The 24,499-nt window shown below is 58.9% G+C and overlaps 2 protein-coding genes across 4 annotated transcripts; both read right to left on the bottom strand.

Annotated features, from left to right (window-relative positions):
- Window positions 1-7,578: 7,578 nt before the first annotated feature.
- On the bottom strand, window positions 7,579-13,518 carry NEU4 (neuraminidase 4). Of its 3 annotated transcripts, none has more exons than XM_019628508.1 (4): window positions 13,369-13,518; window positions 10,386-10,626; window positions 10,048-10,303; window positions 7,579-9,229 (listed from the first exon to the last, which is right to left on the bottom strand). In XM_019628508.1, the coding sequence occupies exons 2-4, from the start codon at window positions 10,584-10,586 to the stop codon at window positions 8,181-8,183; spliced, it is 1,506 nt and encodes a 501-aa protein (XP_019484053.1). In that variant the 5' UTR covers window positions 10,587-10,626; window positions 13,369-13,518; the 3' UTR covers window positions 7,579-8,180. The 3 variants fall into 3 exon arrangements, with proteins under 3 accessions (XP_019484053.1, XP_019484062.1, XP_019484072.1); XM_019628517.1 differs by having other exon boundaries at window positions 10,386-10,589; XM_019628527.1 differs by having other exon boundaries at window positions 7,579-9,181; window positions 13,369-13,517.
- Window positions 13,519-14,335: 817 nt separating this feature from the next.
- GAL3ST2 (galactose-3-O-sulfotransferase 2) lies at window positions 14,336-23,932 on the bottom strand. The gene is made up of 4 exons (XM_019628686.1): window positions 23,784-23,932; window positions 17,658-17,741; window positions 16,201-16,465; window positions 14,336-15,478 (listed from the first exon to the last, which is right to left on the bottom strand). The coding sequence occupies exons 1-4, from the start codon at window positions 23,810-23,812 to the stop codon at window positions 14,660-14,662; spliced, it is 1,197 nt and encodes a 398-aa protein (XP_019484231.1). The 5' UTR covers window positions 23,813-23,932; the 3' UTR covers window positions 14,336-14,659.
- Window positions 23,933-24,499: the final 567 nt, after the last annotated feature.

Raw genomic sequence — 24,499 nt, 5'->3', positions numbered from 1 at the left:
AAATCAGTAACAGCCAAGAGAACCATGAAGAGAAAGCAAAAGAAAGACCAGCTGAATCATATCTAAACTCGTCGCAATTAATCGTGGGATTAGCTCATGAAGAGATGGGAGTGGGTCCAACCGTGAGGGGAGACATGGTGCAGGGACCACACGGCTGCCTGGGAAAGCATCCAGGCATGCTCGCCTTATGCCACTTGCAGAAACCCCCGATGCAGCTTGGGGTGTAAGCATGAAGAAGGAGAAACAGAAGGAAACCTGGGTGGCCCCTTCCTTACACTGGCTCAGAACCCAGGTGCGGGGAGAGAGGAGACAGGTGAGGCCCCAGCGGTGTAAGTGGGAAAGCTCATCAGCATGGCAGCAGCATCGCAGGCAAAGGCGGGAAGGTGTTTGAATATCACGCAGGTTAAGGCACCAGTTACAGAAAGACCTCCAAATATGGAGGGCGCACGTCAGAGACGCAGTGGCAGGGTGAGCAGACAGGGCGCGCGCGCACATTGTGTGCATCTGTATTACACACGCATTCCTTAAGCAGAGAAAGGATGTTCGATTTTACTCATAGCAGGAAAAGTGCAGGTGACAGTGGCACCCACCACCTGGCACACTCTGAAAGGCTGACAGCAGGGCAGGGACCCCGGGAAGAGGCCGCTCACGCACGGCGAGCGGAAGCGCCCATCTGGAGATAACTGGGTGACATCTGGCAGTCACCCCGCGGAGCCCGCCTGGAAGGCCTCCCGGGGTGACCGGCCAGCGCGGGGTGCACCGTGCGGCCTGCGGTCACAGAAGGGGCAGGGCCGCAGCCCCGCCTGGCGCGGACCCGGGGACGGGGGCTGCTCGGACCGACGGCCGCGCCCGTCTCCGTGGGGTGTGGGCAGCGGGGACCGGACGCCGCAAGTCGCGGCCTCGAAGGAAGGAGCCGAGCTGCGGTCCTGCCACAAGACAACGGAGCGACTTGATCATCAGAATTTCCAAAATTAAAACCCTAATGAACACGCAGAGTACGTTTAGAACACTGTTTCATATTGATACAAAAAAAAAAAAAAAAGAAAGGAAAAACACAGAAGCGCGCGGCGGGGCGGGAGGAAGCGCCTCCGATCGGAAGCGAAGCCGGCAGCCCGCCCCGCGCCTTCCCGTAACCCGCCGCCCGCCGCCCGCCGCCTCATTGTTTCCGTCCCCTGCGCTGCCCCAGCGCGTGTGTCACGGCCGCGGCTGGGGCCGCTCGCCCACGCCCGCCCACGCCGCCGCTCGGGGTCCGTCCCCGCCGCGTCTGTGCACCTCGTGGGGAGGGCGGCGGCTTCAGGGGGCGGGGTGGCCGGGCTCGGGGCCCCCTCCCCGGGCCCTTGCAGTCGCTGTGCAGCGCTGGGGGGGCAGGGGTGCTGGACACCTCGGCATAGGAGCCCAAGGTTCCGCAGGACAGGGTGGACAGGAAACCCAAGGCCAGGCCTGTAGGGCCGGTGGGGGCTCTGGCCAAGGTCTCCCGGCAGGAGAAAGGCGCCGATCTAAAGGGAGCTCACTGTCGGGGTCATGGAGGCAGGACTGGTGGCCAGTGTATGGCCCTTGGGGGGCTGGCGTGGGGGTCACGGGGTCTCAGCCCTGGTCGGCCCTGGTCGGTCGGTTGGTGTGAATGGACCCCCTTTGTGTCTGGCTGAGGCTGCTGAGATTTAGAAACTTCAAGATGTGGGGGTCCTCCTGAGGGTGATCACAGGGGTGTGACCAGCACAGTGTTGAACCCAAACACTGGCGCTCCCTGTGCTGCTCAGTCATATCCGTGGAGCCGGGAGGCTGGAGGGAGGTTGGGGGGTGCTGCACCTCTGACCCCGGTCAGGCTGCTCTACCCGCCTGCAGGGGCCTGTGTTTGTGACTCCTGAGCCGGCTGACTCACTGGGCAGGGGTGTGGGGCCCCTGGGACAGGGGTGCCCTGGGCTGAAGCTGTTGGGGCCCGCAGGCAGGAAGAAGCTCCGGGCAGAGGTGCCCATGTGTCCAGGCACGGCCTGGCAGCCTCGAGTCTGCCTTGGGGGGGCCCCTCCCCTCCTTTGTCTCCTCCCGGCCAAGGGTCCCAGCCTTGCCACACATCCCCAGGATTCAGCTCTTATTGATCCTTCAGGCAAAATGGAGCTGGCTTGAGGGGTGTCCCAGGTGGCAGGACCTGCCTAGGGGCTCGAGTGCCAGGGGACCCTGCCTTGGGCACAGATCCGTGGCTGTTTTGTTGTTGTTGTTGTTGTTATGTTTTTATCTCAATCTGAATTCCTCAAATAAATTATCATATGGAATATTATTCAACCGTTAAAATAATTAATTTTTAAAAGTTTGTACCTCAATGCACAAAACATCAATGCACTATATAGCCAACAGGAGGCAGCAGCCCCAGCGTCCTGGGGGGAGGAAAGCACCCACAGATGGGGCGCGTGCATGCGATGCAATATCATTCAGCCTGAAGAAGGACGTTCTGACACCTGCTGCCGCATGCGTGGACCTGAGGACGTATGACCAGTGAAATAAGCCAGACACAGAAGGACAAACAGTGTGTGATCCCACTTGTATGCGGTCCCTAGGGGAGTCAGATTCAGGGGCTGGCGGAGAGGAGGGGAGGGAGTGTTTAAGAGGGGCGCAGGTCAGTTTGGGAAGATGAAATTGCTCTGGGCTAGGAGGTCAGCCCTGAGCCGCAGACACTGGGCGCCTGCTCAGGGCACAGCTTGACCCCTGGAGGCTGTCCACTGGACCAGGTGCAGGGAGCAGTGGCGTGGCCGGTGTGTGGGCCTGCAGTTCTGGCTGCCTCCACCCCACACTGATGTACAGAAGGGGACACAAGGCCCAGGGAGAGGTCCCTGCATCCGTCAGGGTCTCCAGAGGGACGGAGCCGACAGCCCGTGTGTGTACAGAGGTGTGTTGTAAGGAACGGGCTCACGCGATCCTGGCCAGTCAGCAGGCCGCAGGCACAGGGAAGAGCTGGTGCTGCGGCTGGAGCCTGAGGCCACCTGGAGGCAGAGATCAGTCTTCCTCGGGGACTGCAGTCTTTTCTCCTAAATCTCACCTGACTGGATGAGGCCTACCACATCCTGGAGGGTCATGCACTTTACTGCAGTTCAGCTGATTTAAATATTAATCTCATCTTAAAAAAAAAAAAAGCCTTCACAGAAACATGTGAACTAGCAAGCATTTGATGCAACACCTGGGCCCTGTGACAAGGCTGACACATTAAGTCAACCACCACAGCGCCTATGGGCCAAGGGAAGTGTGGGCGGATGGGTGCATGGCCCAGAGCTGGCACAACACCAAGCCACAGGCTTGTTGGGGGCAGCTGGGCCTCCGTGTGGCCAGAGCAGCGCCCCATGACTCCGCCCAGGGCACAGCGGCCAGGCTGGGCGGTCGCAACCAGGGCTAGGGACTGAAATTTCTAGCTAGATTGCACTGTAATTTTCAATCCTTTGAAGTCTGTGGAGACTTGGCCTTAAGATCTGACAGAAGTGAGTCTATATATCTGAGTGTATTTAGAAAGGCTGTGCCTCCTGTCACTCTTCTGAGCAGTGTCTGCATGTATCAATTAAGTCAAGCTTTTCAGGCAACGTGGCCAAAGCACTCTGTTCCTACAGATGTTACTTTTGTCCCTTGCTCTGTCAGTTACTGGCAGATTCGTGTCTAAAAAATTGCTGCTATAATTGTGGGTCTATGTTCCCCAATAGATCTGTCCACTTTTGTTTCATAGTTTGAGGCGTAGTATCAGGTACACACAAGTCTAAAAGTATTATAATTTTCAGTTGAATCCAATGTTTATAATTTTGAAAGCTGTCCCCTCATCACTGCTCATGCTTCGGCCCTGATAACAGCTCAGGTGCTCACCTGTGTGGTTTCATGCCCTCTTCCTCTGTTAACTGTCGACCTTTCTGTGTCTTTATCCCTTATACCTGTTTGCTGTCAGTGCAGTGCAGCTGGGTTTATTTGTTGTCGTTTTGCTTCGTGCATGACCATTGGAATATCACTCAGTTTACAGTAATGGGGTTCTGATGCGTTTGTGTTTCAATCGGCTGTTTTAATGTTTGCTTTCTGTTTGTCTTACCACCACTATGTATATTTTCTCTGATTCTTTGCCTTTTTTGAAATGATCACTTCCTAGTTTTCCATTTGTCACCTCAATTAATTGGGTGACTATACAGTTTTGGTATTCTTTCAGTGTTGGCGCCGGACATGACAGCAGGCATGGCCCACCAACACAAGTGGGTCATTCCTCTGTCTGTGGACAGAACCAGGAGCTCAGAAGACCCCTGCCCACTTGTCATCCTCTCAACTCAAGTGCTGTCCTTATTCTGTAGTGACGTCTACACTTTGTTGAAAACCCACAATCCTCTGTCACTCCCCACGGCCAGGATGCGCTGACTTACCAGCTGTTTGAGCTTGCCACCACTCTCCACCTGGCTGTCCAGCCTCAGTCACCTTCGGTCCACTTAACAATGAGCTTTCACATTTCCTTTAGTGAGTCTGCTGGTGACAAATTAAGTCACTTTGTTTATTTGAGAACATCATTATTTCCCTTCATTCTGAACGAATATTTTTGCTGGGATAGAATGCTAGGTGGGTGGCTATTTTCTCTCAGCACTTTGAAAAGACCACTCACTCCACTGTTTTCCAGTTTCCGTGACTTCTGGTGAACAGTTGACTCCCAGTCGAAATGTTTCTCCTTTCAGGGCAATCTGTTTCTCTGGCTGATTTTCAAACTCCTCTCTCTCTTTGATTTCATCAGTTTTACTATGATGTGCTCAACTGTGGTTTTCTTTTTATTCTGCTTGGAGTTCGTGGGTGGCCAGGGACATCCCTGTGCCCAAACTCTCCAGACCCGGGTGTAACCGCCACCCTCAGGTCGCCGCAGTCAGGGCATGGTGCCAGCATGCCCTCAGGCTGTCTCTCTGTGGGAGAACTGCCATGCTGCAGCCCACCAGCTCAGACAAGACAGCAGGCTTCGAGCACGTAGATGGTCACAAGCTTGGGGGTTGAGCCATCAACCCAGCCACAAGCTATCAGCAGACCACAGAAGACAAGCCTCATCTGAGGAGGACGTGTCCCAGCCATGCACACGGTGAGCCCACCATGGAACTGTAGCAGTGCAGCTGGTCTACTTTGGGAATTGGCCATGTAGCTGTGTGGTGTTGTCACCCCAGGGGCAGGAGGGATGGGGGTACTGGTTTCACCAGTTAAAACAAGCACTTGTGGGGCTGGCCGAGTAGCGCGATGGTTAAGATCTGGCTTGGGACGCCAGAGGGCCCCGGTTCGGATCCCACATATGAGGGCCAGTGACGCTTCCCTCTACAGCTAAGATGCTGAACAACAGCTCAACCTGGAGCTGGGCTGCCATGAGTCCCTGGCAATGGTGTAGGCTGCAGCCCCTGTGGCAGTGGGTTGCCATGGGCTACTGTGTGTAGCCAGCAGCCAGCGTGAGCGGTCAGCAGCCGCAGTGAGCGGCCGTCCAGAAGCCGGCGACTGATCTGCCTCGCCTGGGAAGAGCGCAATGATGGTGCCAATTTGGACCAGTGAAGCAACGTCCTCCACAAGTACACTGAAGAACAAAACGACAGCAACTTGTCTGTTCCCCTTCCCCCAATTCCCCAGCGCTGTTCCTATCCCCCCAATTCCCCAATAAAAATCTTTAAAAACAAAAATAAAAAACAAAAACAAGCACTTGTGGCCACTGTGACTTTTTTTTTTTAATTGGGGAATTGGGGGGATGGCAACAGCACTGGGGAATTGGGGGAAGGGGAACAGACAAGCTGCTGACCTTTTGTTCTTCAGTCTAGTTGTGGAGGACGTTGCTTCACTGGCCCAAGTTAGCACCATCATTGCGCTCTTCCCGGGCGAGGCAGATCAGTCGCCGGCTTCTAAACGACCGCTCACGCTGGCTGCTGGCTACACACGGTAGCCCATGGCAACCCACTGCCACAGGGGCTGCAGCCTACGCCATCGCGGGTGACTCACGGCAGCCCAGCTCCAGGTAGAGCTGTTGTTCAGCATCTCAGCTGTAGAGGGCAGTGTCACTGGCCCTCAAATGTGGGATCTGAACCGGGGCCCTCTGGCATCCCAAGCCAGTTCTTAACCAACGCGCCACTCGGCCGGCCCACTGTGACTTTTTTAATCACAGGAAGTGGAATACACTTAAAAGAACGGATGTGGAAACCATCAAATGGATTACAAGCTGCCTTCTACCCCGAAACTGTGAAGCTATTGGCAAGTCTCAATGTCCACACCTGGAAAGCTGGATTAATATCCACCTTAAGGGGCTGTGATTTTATGAACTGGAACATGTAAAGCGTGCATCACATGCTGTCCTTTCCCTTCCCAGGTGAGGCCCAATGTCCAGCAGCTGCTTAGAGGTCCGTGCCAATGGACAGAGGAGGACGACAAACGAAGGAAGGTGTATCAGTTGTACCAAAGTGCCCCAAACTGGTGCTTAAAGAACAGATGTTCATCCTCACTCACTGCTGGAGCCTGGACTCTGAACTTGAGGGGGTCACAGGGCTGCGCTTCCTGGAGCCTCTAGGAGGGTCTTTCCTGCCTCCTCAGTTGGACGGGGGGTGGACGGGGGTCCCTGGCTTGTGGCAAAATCAGTCCTGTCTCTGCCTCCGTCTCCAGGTGCTTTTTACTTGAGTGTCCTTTCCCGCCTCTTTTAAAGACCCAGCTTCATCCAGGACAACCTCTTAGTCCTTAATTAATCACATCTGCAAAGACCTTATTTCCAAATCCATCACAATCTGAGGTTCCAAGTGGACATGAATTTGGGGGACATTACCCGCCCAGTCCAGAAGTGAACGACGGGCCAAGCACTCCACACCTGTGAGTTCTGTGCCTCCAGAAAAGCCCCCACCCCACCCCCACCCCTGGCCCATCTTTGTTGGCTTCTCTGGTTTAGATTTTAAAACCAGATTTTGTAAAAGCGAACTCCTACTATTGCCCAAGAGCCCCAGGCAGACCAGCTGTCCTCATGGGGGGGGGGGGGGGTGCTGAGAATGAAGGTGAGCACTGAAGGGGTCGTCCTGCTCCCATGGAGACTGAGTTCCCTGGGTCGCTGTGGGCCCTTGGTGGCTCAGGGGCTTCCTGGACATTCCCACCCTTTGGGAAGGCAGCATGCTATCCCACAACCCAATATAAGGAGGTGACTGGAAACCGGGATCACCCAAAGACTCCCCAAAGGTGCTCAGAAAACAAGATTCATAGCTGGGAACCGACCAGCGCCAAGTCACCCAGCAGGAGATTTGTGAAGAAATTATGCTCAGAGCCACAAAAGGCAACTGATGAGTGTGACAGACCAGGGAGCGCTTGTGCTAAAAGGCGCTGAATCTTTTTAAAAGAAGAAAAAGAAGCCAGGAAGAGACACCAAAAAGATCACCGCCCTTGTGGCCATGAGGGGGTCTGTGTGAGGTCACGTTTAACTTTTTTTTATAGTTTTCTGCATATCCCAAATTCCCTACAATGAGTGTGTTTTATTTTTATAACCAGAAATGAAGACTTTGAAGAGGAGAAGAAATAAAAAGGTGCTTCCATGAGGGCGCAGGTCCTGAGTGGTGACCTGGCCCGGGGGCCCCAACGCCTGCTCCCGCAGCAGGAAGTGCAGCCTGTTCTCAGACCCCAGACACACCTGGGGGCGGCCACAACGCGATGAGCCTTTCCTGTCCCCATCCTGCCCCCACCTCTGATGGCCCCTGCGTTGGAGAGCGCGGCCAAGGTGGGGCGGTGGTCAGAGAAGCGGGCGAGGGCACTGGGGCCCTCCCCAGGGCTTTGGTGAAGAAAGAACTCAAGAGAAACGTCCCTTTATTTCCTGTTCAAAAGGCGGAAAGCAGAGCAAGATTAAAGAGCCAAATGCCAGGACCCCAGAACCATGAGGCACGGACCTGCCATCCAGGGTCCCTTGCCCACCGCCCACCTCCTGCCCCTACAGGGCACTGAGCCCACCTCCCGCCACTTTCAGCTGCACGCCCCCTCTCAAAGACCAGCCCTGTTTGTTCGGAAGTATTAGAACTGAAGCTCTGTGTAATTGCACAGGGCCCTTCCCAAAGATCCACCCTCACGACTCTCCCAAGGGACAGAGGCACCTTGAAGCCTGCGCCCCAGAGCTCTGCCCAGGCCTGGGGTCACGCCACCCCATCGTCCCTGCCCGCCCCCACACCCCTCCTCCCAGGGGCCAAGCCTGGCCAGAGGGCCCTTCAGGATGGCCAGCAGTGCTCCTGAGGCTTGCTCCTGAGGCTAAGTGGCTTGGGGACCGGCAGCACGTTGTCCATGACCTCACGAAGGGAGAACAGGCAGAAGGCAATCTCCTCGTAGGAGACCCTGGCCCCGCTCTCATACAGACAGGCGAAGGTCAGGGAGCCCTCAGGGCTGGGCCCAACAGACGCCAGGTCAGAGTAACCACTGGGGCCCTCATAGATCACCCAGGGCTCCGTCCAGCTGTGGGGGTCCAGGGGGGATCTGCTCAGATAGATGCCCATATGGAGCCGAGCTCTGCGCCCCGCAGGGTGGGAATACAGCAGCCACGTGGAGCTCTGAGACAAGGCAGCAGGGGGCCCAGGGGGCTTCAGAATCCAGGTCTCCCTGTCCCCACCGAGCCCAGGCCTTGGGCTAGGCTCCCCGGAGCCAGGGTCCCCTGGGCTGTCCCCACATCCCTCTGTCCCGCCCAGCCCCCCACCCCCTTGGGTGTCTCCAACACCCTCCTCTAGGGGTGCCTGGACTCCAGGACAGAGGCTTGGAGGGGAGGGAGCCTTCCTGGAGCCCACCGACCAGCCCTCATCCCCAGACCTGCTAGAGGGCGGGGCCGAGAAGCCCAAGATGCTGCCCTGGCAGCCACGGGCCGTCTCAGCCAAGGTGGGCACCAGCTCCCCGGGCAGGAAGGAGGTGCCCTCATCTGAGCTGAGCGCCTGCACACGACGGCCCAGGGGGCTCCGGGCATTGCAGTAGAGGACAACGCCGGCCTGCCCTCCATCCACTGCAGCCAGCTGGCACTCGCCCGAGCGCAGGTTGGGCACAAGGCCTCCGTGCTGCCAGGTCTGGCCGTGGTCATCGCTGTAGAAAACGAAGGCGTGGGGGCTGGTCCTGCAGATCTTGCCAAAACACTCACGCCGGTCCACGCGGTAGGTGTAGGCCGGCACCAGCAGACGGCCCGAGCGCAGCTGGATGCCGTGGCCGGGACCCACAGCAAATGTGGCCCAGTCTGCAGATGGGAGGGGCTGCTGGTTACCCCACAAGGGGACAGCCTCAGCTGCGGGGACCGGTAAAGGTGGGGGAGGGCAGTGCCTCAGACTAGGGCACAGCTTGTGAGGAAGCCACCGCTGACCACGCCTCCGCTCCTCCCAGCCACCCTGAGTCCTCCTGGCGTGGACCAGCCTCTCCAGGCCATTAGCAGGAGTGGGGAGCCCAGGCAGGCCATTTGGCTAGCTTCTCGGCATGTCAGCAGGTGGCCAGTCCCTGAACATAGATAGGTGTGAGCACTGTCCAGACAGGGGCAGCCGAGGGGGTCAGGTGTGCCGAGCTTCAGGGCTGGGTCTCGGCAGCCTCTCGTGGCCTTGAGCCTGAGTCCCCTGGGGTGGAGTCTACACCAGCAGCTAGCGTTTTCATTAGCTCTGTGCGTCTCAGGGCCTGCCAGGGTTGGGGTGGCCCCTGGGAGCAGTGGATGGTCAGGCCCTTGGGGAGAGGCCAGCAGAAGCTGAGGGAAACCTCTGAGGTAAGGCCGACCTGCCTGACCTGCCCACAACCCAGGCTGGGCCCCCCCTGGGCGGGGTGAAAGGAGGAGGTGGAGGAGGAAATGGTTAGGGAGTTGAGGTCTTGGGGTTTGGGGGCTCAGATTAAGAGACAGCTCAGGCAGGTAGAAGAGCCTTCTCCTGCCGCAGGCCTGGCTGGGTGTGACCAACAGCCCTTTAAGAGGCTGAGGGGTTCTGGGATGAGACCGCCCACAAATGTTGTCTGTATCTTGTCGCTTAGGCTGGGGGTGGGGAGCGGGGCGGGGACGGGCAGCCCAGGGACTTCCGGTCAGACCCTCTCCCACCCTACCGCCTGCAGACACCCCCTGTGCCCACCTACCCCGCTCGGCGCCGCCCACCGCCTCAGCGGTGAGGTCCCGCGCTGCGCCCCAGCTGCGCCCCGAGTCCTGGCTGGTCACGCAGCAGAGGCGCGCTGCGTTCCTGCCCGCGGCGATCTGTGCGGCCTCGGGCGTGCGGCCACGCACGGCCACGAAGAACAGGAAGACGGTGCCGGTGCGCGTATCGTGCACCGGGCAGGGGTTCATGGAGCGGTGTCCCTCCAGGGCTGCGGTGCCCAGCACGCGCGCGGCGCCCCACTGCCGGGAGGTGGGGGCCTCAGTTTCCGGGCCTCACGCAGGGGGCGCCCACCTCCGCCCCATCCCCCGCCCAGTCTCTCACCAGCACGGAGGCCCCCGACAGCGTGCCGCGCCTCTGCACCAGGCGGTGGGCGTGCGTGTCGTCGGGTCTGAGTCGCTGCTCCGCGAAGGCCAGCAGGGTGGGCCCCGGGGGCACGGGCAGCAGCGCTGGCACGCGGTAGGTCAGGCCGCTGCGCTCGCTCTGGAAGAGCACGTTCCGCGCGGGGGCTCGGGGGGGCCCCATGCTCTGCGGGCAGGGCCAGTGCACGATTCCGTCTCTTGGTCTGGATGGAGGAGGGGTCTCTGCAGGCGCCTCCATCCACGCCCAGCTGCCTTCTTGTGCCCACCCCCCACGGACCCGTCCCTGGATCCCTAACCCCTTCTCCTCCACGGTCGATGCTCCCCCAAATGTCTGGAATCAGCCCCTGCCTCCTGTGGACACAGCTCAGGGAGGTGATGCGAGGGAGCCTGGCCAGAGCCCCGACCCGCTACCCCACCCACCCATGTGCCTGGGATGTGTCGTCATGAACCTGCCCAGCACACGGCTGGCCAGGTGTACAATCAGGGCCCAAAGCTTTGGGCAAGGAGGGGTTCAGTGTCCCCAAATACAGGTCCCACAACCCTGGGAGCCATGGCAAACAGAGACACAGAAACAGACTCACTAGACAGAAAAAAAACAGACAGACTTACATTCACACAGACACACAGGCACAAGGCTTCCGGGAGGAACGCGCCCTAGCTCCTGCCACCACCTGGTTCAGCCCTGAGGGGTCACCAGGGTCAGAGGTTCCGGGGAGTGGCCAGGAGAGGTGGGGGACACCTGTTCAAACCAAGGTGTGTCCCAACGGGTCTGCAGAGAAGGGGCCTGAATTCCAGGCCCCAGTGAGACATTCTGAGCAAGGCTGGGGGTCGTGGGGAGGTCCAGCAGACCAATTGCCACCCACAGGGTGCCCCGAATAGCTCCCACGAGTGCCTTAAGAGAGCTAGGGATGGTGAAGGCCAGAGAGGTAGCAAGAGGAACCCCAACAAGGCCTGGGAAGTCAACGCCATACCACCGTCCCCTCCCACATCTGGCAGAAAGGGACCGCAGGAGCGGTGGGAGGCACACCGGCTCCAGTCTGTGCACAGGCAGCAGCTGCTCCCACACTGTGAGGGGAGGAAGATGGCGCCGTCTCCCACTGAGCCCCCCTTAGCTGGCGCACACACAGGAGAAGAGCCTGGCTGGGGGGTACGGGGGCGGTGGCAGAGGCTGGGTGGACTTCCTGGAGTGCAGAGCTAAGGGTGGCAGGGCAAAGGGGAGGTGACATTCCAGGTTCCAGGGGGCCCTGACAGGAGAGAGCACCTGGTGATTCAGCAAGGATAAAGAAGGCCCTCGCCTCCCCACCTGCCCCTAGTCCCATGCCCAGCTCCCTAAACCTCCACTGGGCTCCTGTGGGGGTGACGAGGGGGCCTGGAGCAGCCTAACCCTATTCCCCGGGAGCATGGTCCTGAGGGAGACTCACAGGGCAGGGCCTCGACAAGCCCTCTGCCAGAGGGCGTCTTTCTCTGGCTGGCCCCACGGAGGGTGGGCTGCATGGGCTGCAGGGGGAAGAGGGACAGAGCACTCAGATCAAGTCCTTGCACACAGCGCGTCCTAGGAGACAGTCGGGTAGGGAGCGGTTGACGGGAATGAACACACACACACCCCTAAACGAGGGGCCTTGCTCAGATGCATAGGACGGCGTGTCTCCATGCCTGAGGTCCCCAACACAGACAGAAACCTCTGCCTGGGCCACCTCTATCCAGGACAGCCCTGCTGCCTGCTGAGCCCAGCAGACCCCTGCCTAACCCCAGGTCTGCCCATCCCACCCTGATCTGGGGTTTCTGAGAACGGCTGTCCGTGTCCCTGAAGCCCTGGGCCCCACCCCCATTCTGCATCCAAGGGGCAGATGTTAGTGCCACGTGTCCCTCCGGGCTGAATGGACACAGTGGGACATTCTCTCCACTTGGCTCACTCCCCTGGGCCTGGGACCACTGGGAGCTGGTGTCAGCAGAAGCAGGGGGCCCAGGACAGTCCCCCAGGGGACAGATGGCAAAGAGGGAGGCTCCCAGACCAGCTGGTCAGTCTCTGCTCACTGGACAGAGTGGGACAGGACTGCTGGGCACTCCTTGCCCGGGCCAGAGCCTCGAAGTCCCAGGTAGGCCCCCTCAGTCTAAGAGGAGGAAGCGGGCCTCCCGGGCAGCCGGACCTGCCCAGTTTGGCCAATTTAGCAGGTTCCGGGGTTTTGGCTTGAACAGATGGATATGTCCCAGGGTTAACTGGAACCAACCTCTTAGCCTCGGGCCATCCTCCCAGTGGGGCCCTCCCAGAGAGGCACGTCACAGAACGGGAAGCTGAGGCATCCGAGAGAACCTGGCCCCTGACCCTGGACCCCTGGAACGTTGCTGGGGGTCGTTATGCCTCCACAGGGGCTTGCCCCAGACCTGCCTGCAGCCTGTCCTGTTGGGGCTCTGTCTTGGAACACTCAGGGCCAGCACCATACCCTCCCTCCTGTGTCACCACTTCTTTTGTTCTTTGGACCAGGAACTAAAATGCACACATATGAAGAGCAGAGAAATCAGGAAGAGGACCCTCCTGGCTCTGTCACCTCAGGCTAGGGCTCCAGTCTAACCTGAGTGCCCTGTGCCGTGTCCCAGGCAAGGACTCAATGACAGGTCCTTGTGCTTGGCGGAGTATCGTCACTCGTGGCCTATCCGATCCTGCAGGCTGGGGCTAGGCCCGCGGCTTTGGGCCTCGACATCCCGTCTGCATCCTTCCTATCCTCTAACTCTACTTCCCTCCCCCAGACCTTGCCTTTCAATGTCACACCTCACCCGGGGGCCAGGAAATTGTCCCATTGGGGATCCATGTGGAACCTCTGGCCAGAGAGCCCTCGGTCCACATGCCCATGGCCCTCAGCCCAATGAGGGGCGTCCAGAGGGGACAGAAGGAGCCAGACCCTGGCCACTGGCGGGCAGCCGGGTGCAGGGAGCAGGTGGGGACTTACCAGGCACCACAGGAAAGCCGCAGAGCTGGCTGTGGGCGGCCGCGGGAGTGCCTGCCTGCCTCTCAGCCCCACACGCACAGAGACAAGGGCCCACTGTGTGGGCAGGAGGCGGGAGCTGGCCTTGTCCCCGAGCTGCGTCAGCACCCAGGACCCTCCTGCCAGCCCTGCAGCTCTGGTGCAGCACAGGGGGGCTGGGGGTGCAGGAGGACACCCAGGGCGGAAGACAGTGTCAGGATGGGGCCACACAAGGCTCCTCTATGCTGGCCGGCCCACTCTACCTGGGAGGCGCTCAGGACCTGGGGGCAGGGTGGCCACAGCTACCCCCAGGTCTGCTGCAGAGACTCCTCTCCTAAGAACAAAAGTGAGCGCTCAGACCCTCCATGAACCTCTGCGTGCCAGCTGGGTGTCCCTCCCCTGGCCCCCAGGACTCAGCACCTTCGGCCCTCATTGGGCTCCAGCCCTATGTCTGTGCTCAGGAGCCTGGCTCAGACCAGGCAGGTGAGCTTCCCACCCTTCCCCAGCGCCAGCGCCTCCCAGGGCTCCTGCCAGCCAGGCCCCATTAGCCCCATCCCCTCCTGCTGTCTCCGAGGTGATTTCATGGGTGACCACTGCCCAGGTGACCGCTGCCCGGGTCACCGCTGCCCAGGTGACCGCTTCCCAGGTGACCACTGCCTGGGCCAGGGCCTCCGGAGAGGTGGTCTGTGAAAGGGGCTCTCAGAGGGCTGGCCTCCTCAGAGATGCCCTGGGACCTGCCTGCCCTCCTTTTCCTGCGCCCCCACCCCCAGTGTGACAGGGCTTCAAAGGGAGAAACAGGCTCTGCGAAAATTAAGACATCGTGTGATGTCCATGAGGAAATGACGCATCTGCTATGTCCCTTCAGCTCCTTGGGGCCTGAGAGATTTACTAAAGGAAACTGGGTGGGTGAGAAGAGGGTGGGGGGGGTCATCTCATCTGCTTGACAGCTGGCCACTGCCTGGGCTCCTGCCCCCCTGATGGGCTGCGTGTTGACATGTCATTAACTATCACTCTCACTTTCTTACCTTGTAAGACTTTTCTATTTGGCGACTAGGTTCACATCCTCACACGTCATGTGTGCCTACTGTCTTAGATTTGGGTCCCTCATCAAGAGGGTGGGTCACGGGTAGTTCTTTTCATAGACATCCTCACCCACAAGACCCATGGTCTGGGGAGACTGGGTCTCCAGATGCCCCAGGAGCCCTGCTCTGTTCCTGAGGCCATGCCCGAGGCCTCCCAGGGTGACAGCAGAGGGGCTGGCAACAGTCGGGCGGGGCTACTCCTCCAGGAAGGAGATGTCCTTGGGGGGCTTCTCCGGGAACTGCAGGGCATACAGGTGGGCCATGTACTGGAGCTCAGGTGTGACCATCCTCTGGCACACCTGCAGCGTCTGGTTGTCCAAGCCCCGCCGGAGGTTGTAGCCCAGGATGTCGGCGTCGCCAGACTGGTAGGGGCGCAGGCGGCGGTCAGTGATCTGCTGCTTGTCCTTGGGCTTGCTGTCCTGCAGGCACAGGGCCGTGAGCTCGCGCCGCCGCGCCCGCAGCCGCGCCACCTCGGAGCGCAGGCGCCTCGGACTCAGCTCCGCGCGCACCTGGGCCCAGAAGCTGCGATTGAAGTGCTGGTAGAGGCGCCAGTCCAGGGCGCACCAGCGCTTGGCCCGCTCCTGGCCCTCGGGCGTCAGCCTGGTGACGCTGCGCTGGCTGCGCGAGTTGAGCCTGAAGGACACGATGTCGTCCAGTTGCCAGCGCAGCCGGCGCCGCAGCAGCACCATGGACTCGTCGAAGTGCTCGGCGATGAGCACCAGCTGGAAGCGCTGCTCCACCTCAGCCAGGCGCGCGCGCACGTAGCTCTCCTCCGCGGGCGCGTCGGAGTCAAAGCCCAGGTCGAACCACATGTTGTTCCTGGCGTGGGCGTTTCGCAGGCTCCGACTCCGGTTGTAGTAGGTGAGCGGGGAGGCCAGGAAGGTGTCCAGGCTCGCGGCGTCCCTGAAGGCGGGGACGTAGTCTCTGTAATAGATGAAGGAAGATTCCAGCTGGAAGACGGGGTTTCTGAGGATGGAAAAGTAGAAAGTATCGTTGGGCATGACTTTCTGCACCTGTGTGAAGACAGAACAGGGCTGCTGACGCTCAGGGCTCCTTGGGGGTGTCCCGTGGGACAGGTGGTCTCTTCTCCCGCACCCCCCACCCCACAGCACACTTGGACCTGCCCACCCACGCCTCTCTCACCTGATCTCCCTGCATCTTGTCCAGGCCACCTTGCTCCCCTGACCGCCACCCTCCATGACTGTCCACAATGATCCAAATCACCTGAACCAGCCACCACCCACACCAAAAATCCTCTCCCCTCCGTCCTCTCTCTCCTGGAAGGGAGGTCAGGGAACCCCCCCCCCACAACCCACCCAGAAGAGGTGACCTCTAAGCTGAGACCCAAATGACCCACAGAAGGAGCTGTGAAGAGCTTCCCCACCAAAAGGGACAGTGCATGCAAAGGACCTGGGGTGGGAAGAACTGGGCGGGTTTGGGAACCAAAAGGAAGACGGAGAAGAAGAGAGGAGATGGTGGCAGGCTGCGGGGCGGCTGCTTCTGACTCCAAAAGCAATGGCTGTCAACTGGCAGTGGGGTGCAAGGGGGTGGGGGTGCTAGCGGGGCCTTCCAAGAGGCCTCTACCAGCCCCCTCCTTCCAGATCCCTGCACACACGCCCCCAGCCTTAGTCTCTCCAGCCTCCAGGCCACGATCTCTTCCCCATGGTCGCACTTCAAAGCCAAAAGTGGGCCCTGGGCTGAGTCCCACCCCCTGCAGCACTCCCCCTGGCCGCACCTCAGGCAGGTTAAACCTCAGGTGGTTGCACATGACATTGAAACGTGGCTGGGTGCCACCCTGCTTCACGCCCTCCACATAGCGTGCCAGGAAGAGCCAGGGGTAGCCCAGGTGGAGGCGCGAGCCAGCGGGCAGCGCCACGGACAAGTTGTGCGTCTCCGCAAATCGAAAGAGAATGTTGAGCACGGTGCTGCTGGCGGTCTTGTGCGTCTTGAGGAACATGACGTTGGTGATGGGTGGCGCCTCAGCCTGGTCCCTGAGCAGGCTGGGAGGAGAGCACAGTTAGCCGCCGTTAGCGAGGGAGCTCCCCCACCAACACGCACCTTGAGACACCCCAGCCCGGCAACCCCCCACCCTGCTCCCCCCAACTGCATGACCCCCAACCCAGCAATCCCCTCAACATGGAGACCCCAAAACCATCTCCTATCACCATGATCCCCTCAGTCCAAGATCCCCCAATCTGTACTCCCCATACCAGTGACACGCCAACCCCATAACCCCCAGCTCTACCTCTGTGCTCCCCCTAACCTAGAGAACCCCCAAACCTGCAGCCCCTGAGGACCCACTGGCACAGACATGATTCTTTCTAAGTGGCCCTGGCACCCCCTTCAGCCTCACCTTCCTATCTGGCTCGCAGGGCCCTGGCATGGCTCTGGCCCAGTGACCTGGGCCACACATTTGGCATTTCTTGGCTGACACTTCAAATCAGCCAAGACTGGCCAACCTGACCACAGGGCCAGGTGGACGCTGGTGCCCACTCCTGTGATCCCATGCTAGTGCCCACCCAGCTGTGGACTCCAGCCTACAGCAGCAGGTGTCCACCCTGCCCCATGCAGGGCCTCAAAGCAGGGTAGTAGGGGACAGGGTCCAGAGGCCTACGCTGGCCCTGGGTACAATGGGGAGAGATAGGTGGCAAAGAAACCCAGGGGTCTTTGGCACTTCCCCATCTCCCATAGAGATCCAACCAGAAGGGTGGGGGCAGGGGAAGGTGGCCTGGGGTCTCAAGACCGTCCCAGCAGCCAGGCTAAGGCGCTGGGACCGTGTGGCCATCCTCGTGGACCACACGCTTCACAGGGGCTGTGCCGCCGCAGGCAGAGGGACAGGGTCCTGAACCTCCCCTGACCCACTATGGGCCCCAGCCCTGCCTCCTAGCACCTGGTCACCCTCTGCCCACAGCAGCTCTACCCAAGACACCCCCAGCCCAGCCCAGGCCCCCACCCTCTCAGAGACCTCCTCGCTGCCTGCAAGAGAGCCCCAGGAAGCTAATAGGTCCCCAAAAGGAAGGGCCCAGCCCTCTTCTTATAGAGGGGAGACTGAGGCCCAGCAGGGAGGTGTGATCCCCATCACAGTCACTGGCCTGTACTGGGTGCCACCCAGAGGTGGGCAGGCTGGGGGCCCCGGTACTGGTCTGGGAGGGAGCAGTGCCCAAACCAAGGGGTGCCCAATGCAACACTCACGGTAAGAACACGGTGACATCCATGTGCTGGAGGCTGGCTAGCAGAAACAGGGTCAGGACCAAGAGGACAATGGCCCCAAAGCACCTGCAGGCAGAGAAGCCCATCAGCCCCGTCGGGCATGGGAGGGCCCAGCGACACCCACCTTACCCCCCCAATCATCCATGTAAGAGCTCCTATCGAACACCTACTGTGTGGCAGCCTGTGGAGGCCCTGGGGGATGCATAATCAGACTACGCGCCCCCTCGGCCCCCCCAAGAAACAAGAAGCCAGGAGGCAGACCCAGCCGCTGGGAGTCAGAGCGGAGGCCAGAGCAGGTCAGGGGGCCCTTGGGAGCTCGCACCCCAGGGGCTCATCAGGAGAGGGGACTGAGAGGTGGCATGTCCTGACATTCTGCCCCACTGGAGGGAGGGTCCTCACAAAAAGGGACCCTTAGAGGGCCTGCCTGGGTGCCAGGAACTCAGCAAGTGGGGTACAGCAATGACCCCTAGGCTGGGACACCCAAGGGAGATGCTGTGCCTATATCAGGGAAGCAATAGGGCTGGAACACCTCAGTGTCCCTGGTGTTCTGACTGGCACCACCTCCCAGGACCACTGAGTTAAAATGTACAGAGCCTCCTTTGCCTGGTGAGGATGTGCCCAGGGGCTTATCCTGTAGTCACCACGTGTTTCCTAGTTTCAGCACCCAACGTACTCTACCCCCATGGAGTCCCAGTGGGTCGCTGTTATGCACTGGGCACAGAGAGTCGCATGCCTTGCCCAAGGCCCCACGCTGCAGAAGAGCTCTGGGGCCCTGAGCCGCATTAACCACTGGGCCACATTGTCCTCTCCAGGGGACTAAACAGAAGGAAACACACATCGGTGTCCTTCTGTAGGGAGCAGGTAGGAAAACCTCCTGGAGGGCTGGGAGGGCCAAGACACATCCAGCAAAACACGTCCGGTGGAGAGAACCAGGTCAGGACACAGCAGAGCCATCGTGGGCAGGGGGGCTCAGCTGGATGCCAGAAGCCAGAGGGTTTGCCCCAGGAAGGGAAAGGAGAGCGCTGGTAGGAGCTGGAGACACAGGGCTGGGTTACAACATTGCCTTCCCGACAGGTCCTGTTTGTTTATCCTGATATGCTATCAATAGTTTTTGTGCAATTGTGAATGAAATAATATCCAAGTTCCAGTTCTTGCTGTTTATCACTAGGACAAAAAAACCCTTTTTTTTTTTTTTTAAAGATTTTATTGGGGAATTGGGGGAGGGGAACTGACAAGTTACTGCCCTTTTGTTCTTCAGTCTAGTTGTGGAGGATGTGGCTTCATTGGCCCATGTTGGTATTATCATTGCGTTCTTCCCGGGTGAGGGAGATCGGTCACCAGCCATTGGACGGCCGCTCACGGCAGCTCTTGGCAGCTCACGCCAGCTACCAGCCACTCACGGTAGCCCATGGCAGCCCACTACAGCTCCACTGCAGTCTATGCTGTCACCGGTGACTCAAGGCAGCCCATCTCCAGGTAGAGCTGTTGTTCAGCATCTTAGCTGTAGAGGGCGCAGCGTCACTGGCCCTCATGTGGGATCCGAGCCGGGGCCCTGCTGCTCAGAGCTGGCATCCAAAGCCAGCTCTTAACCAGTGCACCACTCGGCCGGCCTGAAAAACCTTTTTTTTAATGTACATTCTATCCAGTTCCTTCACCACCCTGCCTGTTACCCATTCACCCCAGAATCAGGTCTTAGCAGTGTCCTTGCTGTCTGGTATGACAGGAACCAGGCCACACCTTCAGGAAGATCTGGTCCTACTGGTAGGAAATAGTCTTTTGGGACAATATCTGGGTCTGGGGTGCTCGCTCGACAGAGCTGGGGGCTCCACACAGAAAGGCAGATTCCCTCGCGAGTGTGTACCGCCATGTCCAGCGCAATTCAAGACTGCAGCTTTTTCCACGAACCCCCTCCTTGTCCTTCTGTCTCCTTCTTCTGCCGAGTGTGGTCTCAAACACGCGGCATGGCAGAACCAGAGCACCCATAACGACTCCCTGCTTGATCCACACGGCACACACACAAGCGCATGCTAAGCCGCCATTTGGTGCGTGCTGTCCCTCTCCCCACCCTCAGCTTCTACCACAGCTGCATTTCAGGCCCTGCAGATGGATGTGAGAGGAGCTTTTCCCACCATCGCCCAACCTCTTCCAACAAGTAATTCTCTCCTTAACGCGCCCCCAGTCCTTGTGACAAGAGCGCGGGACCCACCGCAGAGAAGCTCCCGGCAGCCAAAGTGGGGCCAGCTGAGCCTTAATGAGCGTTGGAATGGCAATGCGCTCGTCAAATATGCTTACACCCAGGGTGGGGCCTGCCCGGAGAGGACGCCCGCGTCCGCCACAATCAGGTGTCAGCCTGTGGGCTGCAGCAGGGGACCAAGTGGGGCAGGTGGGGACAGCAACAAGGGCACAAGAGGGACCCAGTCTCCCACACCCCGGTGAGAAGGGATGCCCTTCTAGAAGGCCACACTGTGATCACAGGGTTCCTGCACTGCAGTCACTTCTGCTGAACTCACAAGACGCCCCCCAGGAAGCAGTTTGTTGTCCCTGGTACCTGAGTGCCCATTGGGCTGGTGGGGGTGGGGGTTTGGCTCACGTAGTGAGCGTCTAACCCCTGCTGGAAGAGCCCATGGTGAACGCTAAGCAGGCTGGTGTCCCCTCATGGTCCTAACCAGATGTCACTTTGTTCCACCATAAAACCCCTTTCCACAAACACTGTGGTTTGCTGGCCCCTTGCAGAGGCATTTAATATGATTCTGCATGCTAACCACCTGTTTCAATCTACAATAACCCCTCTGGCCTTGAGGCAATGTGATGTCTCAATTCTTTGCAGCTGCACTGTTAGAACTCAGATGTCGTCCAGGAGACCACTTTTTCAGAACAAATTCTCCCTCTGCTGATCCAAGGCCCCAACCCAGGACTGATGTGTAGGATCCAAAGTAATCAGATAAAGCCTCCCCTCCACCCCCAAAACAGCAGTCACTGCTTATCCATCCATCTGTCTTCCCTTCACCTGGTCCTTACTGAGCCCCAAGTACCCTGTAGGGCATGAGGAAAAACCAAGGGTGTGAGTGCAGAGGCAGCATTTAATTAGCAGGGGCCAAGGACAAGACTGAACAGTTGCCCTGGGTTCCCTCCCCACAGACAAGCACTTGGCTGGAAAGGCTGCACCCTCAGGAAACCAGGCACCCCAGGCCCCTCCCTGGCTCTGTGGCCTGAACAAGATCAGTCAGGAGCTGGCCTCGGTGCCCCCCACAAAGGGATCAGCTCTAGGCCGGGCACAGGTACCCCCACGGCCAGGGGCAGCTCCCAGCACTGAAGATCCCATCAGTGCCAGGGTGGAGGCCATCATATATACACCAAACCAAAACCAAGCAGGGATGGGATGTTGGACGTCCAAACCTGACATCCCCAAAATAACAAGAGAAGGAGTGTGGGCCACCCTCCACCCAGGGCTTCTTCTAGTCTTCTAGAAAAGGAAAGGAAGGCCATGTCGTCACCACCTGTGGGACATGACAGAGGAGAAACGTAGCATCAATGCCTATCCCAGCACCTACCGCCCACCTGCCATCCCTGTTCCCATCGAGATGGCACCCATCTCACCACCCGTTGAATTGGGAAGGACGGGGCGTTGCTTTGACCAACGAAATGTGCCAGAAGTGATGCTGTGTGATTCTGAGCTTGGCCTTAAGAGTCCTGCAGCTTCTGCCTTTGCTCCCCTGAAACACCGCCTACGATGGCCACCCAAGGAAGCCGTTGTCACACTGGGAGGAAGGCCTTGAGGGGAAACAGGTGCCCCAGCTGAGAGCCAGTGAGTGTGAGGCTGTCTGGGCCTGTCCAGGCAAACGCAGCCCCTGGAGGTGCCAGGCAGGCCGTGGGCGACCACTGATCCTGAGGTGCGGCAAGTCCTCACTTCCGGCGGCCAGGTCTCAGGGGCATTGTTATACAGATTGCTGATGCGAGGAGAGCCCAAGGTGGCCCATGTCCCCTCCACCCATGGGGACCTGCCCCTTCTCCCAAATGCCACTGCTGCATGCTGAGCAGTGAGAACGGAGCGCTCAGTGGTGGGCTAGATGCTGTCTGTGGTGAAGTCTATTCGGCGGGTTTCACCATCAAGGCAGGGGTGGCGGCCAACTCTCCCACAGAACAGAGTAGAATAAATATGGAGTAGAACAGAGTGGAATGGAGCAGAGAGAGTAGGATGGGCTGGGACAGAATAAATACACAGTAAATATAAAATAGATACAGAGTAGAAAAGAATATACGTAGAACAGATTAAAATAAATACAGAATGAAACAGGACAGAGACTATCTGAGAACTGTGGGCATGCCAACCCCTCCTTCAGCTCCGCAGCTGCCAGCGTCCCGGACTCCTGTGTCCTCACTGGCACGCAGGGAAGGTGCCAGTGTCCCTCCCAGCAGGGGCATCAGGTTCTGCCTAAACAGTGAGTGGGGTCCTCTCAGAGTCCGGTGGTAGCCAAGCACACAGTACCTCACGGGTCACACAGTCCCCACAGGCGCAACTGCTCAGGCCTCAGCACTGCAGAGGTTGTTTTCTCTCCACAGAACTGAGCCTCAAACAACTAGAAACTTGGGTTTTCAGAGAGCCTGTCCCAAGGCCGGGACTCAGACATTTGCATGCCCATCCAACAGCTGCCACAGAGTCAATAACTCCACAGCCTTGGGCTGGGGTCCCCAGCAGCTACAGGAGCCTGGGGAGATGCCCCCAGATCAGGGGTGCCCAGAACTGTGAGACAGGTGAGGAGGGTTTGTGCCTGAATCCATCCCAGGTCAGGAGGCTCACCGAGACGCCACACGTCACCCAGGGAGCCTTGGCCCTGCTGCACACAGCTCCTCTGACCACCCAGGGCCACTAGGTCCCCCGCCCGGCCACCCTGCACACAGTTGTCCCCCTCTCTATCCCCATGGCTCCTGTCTGCTGAGCCTGCTCACAGTTGTCCCTCTGTCCCAGGGCCGTGGCTCACTCCACCTGTCAACAAGCTGGGACAAGCCCAAAGAGCCTGCAAATGTTTGCACAGTTTGGGGAAAATAAACAAGGGCCTCTGGGTGTCAGTGTCACTAGGGTTGTGGGGACAGGGACTCTGTGTGGCTGAAGAGACTCAGGAGCCTGTTCCTTCAAGGACTTTGCACCGAACCCGTGAACCTGAGACGCTGAGAGTGACCTGGTCTTGTGTCAGAGCTGACATCTGCTGTCCCACCGGGCAACCTATGCCCTGGGCTCCCACTTGGTCCCTCGCTTGCCATGTGCACAGGGGACGGGGGCAGCCAGCGAAACCTGGGCTTGGCCCCCAGCTCATGGAGTGACCCCCCCCCAGCCTTCATGCCTCCTCCTCACAGTGTGGTGACAACATCTGTGTCCACGAGGAGGGGGACACCCAGGACCCTCCCCCATCTTGGCTGGGCCCCCGGGGTACCGTCCTCACTCTCACGCTTCAAAGAGGTTGGTCACCCCCACCCCGGGGAGGGTGGGGATGGGTAGAGTGGAGGGCACCCAGAGACGCTGGACTCTCTTCAGAGCATGTGGGGTGAGGCAGGGAAGTGAAATGCGAAGTATCTCCAGACCACACCCACCTCCCTCCCAACCTCTAAGTGCCTGAGAATCTAAATGGGACACAGCCATTCGTTACCTAGAGCTGGCAGGCAGGGACGCCGGACTCCATGACAGGGGGCGCACTCTCAGTCACTCAGGCCCCCCAGAGCATCCTAAAATGCACACGCAGGTAACTGGCCCCGATGAGTGTCAGGAGCTCAGGGTGGAGGCTCAACTAACTCCAGGAAGCTCCCTGGAGGGTGGCTGCAAACACAGGGGAATGGCCACAGGGAGGTGACCGCAGGGCCGAGGACAGGAGGGCTCAGGTCCCCAGCAGCCAGCCACCAAGGCCTTCGGCTCAAACTAAATTATCCTCTTCTTGCCCCTAAGCCTGTGTTCCCCAGGGGCCCAGGACCAGTGAGGGGTGAGTTCAGGGAAGGGTTAGTGGGAAATAGCTCCAAACCCACGGTGACTTCCTCTTAAAGATAACACACAGGACAGTTCTTTTCTGCAGGTTCTCAGAATGTCGGACGATTAAAGAAGTACTTTGTCGCCTGCCTTACCTCTGTGTGGCACCCAACGAGGACAGCATGGTGGTCCAGGCTCACGGCTGCTGGCAGAGAATGAACTTGACTCCCCGGTGCTCACCTGCCTGCTCAGGTATGAGGCCACGCCCTCCACCCTCACCCCAATTGGAGGGATTAATGCTGAGTTCCCTCCCCGGGGCCCAACTGGAGCTGGACAGGGAGCAGGCCTCTTCCTCGGTCTCCACTCCTAACCACTCACTGCTCCTGGCGCGTCTCACCAGCCACACCTGCTCACCCTGGCCCGCCCCCAGAAGCCAGGGCCCACCGTGGGCTGGGGCAACTACGGCAGCATCCAGGGCCTCTAGATCCAGAGCTCAGACTGGACACAAACACTATTGTGTCAAATGAAGATTGAGAGTCAGTCAATAGCTGTGAGGAGGAATAAGGAAAATATGACCCCAAATTCAAGGGTTTGTCTCCTTTTTCTTCTGAAAAGCTTGCTTTATTCTAGGAGAAAGTTTGTTATTTCTTACATCTTGGGCTGGAAAAAAAAATTTCAAAAGACAACGCAATCATAGGAAATAAACAAAAATATTAGTAGATTTTACTGCATGAAAGCTCATTTCTTTCTTCAGGAAATAAATATAATTTGAAGACAAACAACAGATGACGGACTGGGGGAAATGTTTACAGCACTTAACCAAAAGTTAAGTCCAGGGGTGGCCGGTCAGCTCAGTTGGTTAGAGCATGGT

This window comes from Hipposideros armiger, unplaced genomic scaffold, assembly GCF_001890085.2.
Source record: "Hipposideros armiger isolate ML-2016 unplaced genomic scaffold, ASM189008v1 scaffold_17, whole genome shotgun sequence".
Lineage (NCBI taxonomy): Eukaryota > Metazoa > Chordata > Mammalia > Chiroptera > Hipposideridae > Hipposideros > Hipposideros armiger.
The sequence above is the reverse complement of the archived record's forward strand: the minus strand, read 5'-3'. Positions and strand labels throughout refer to the sequence as shown.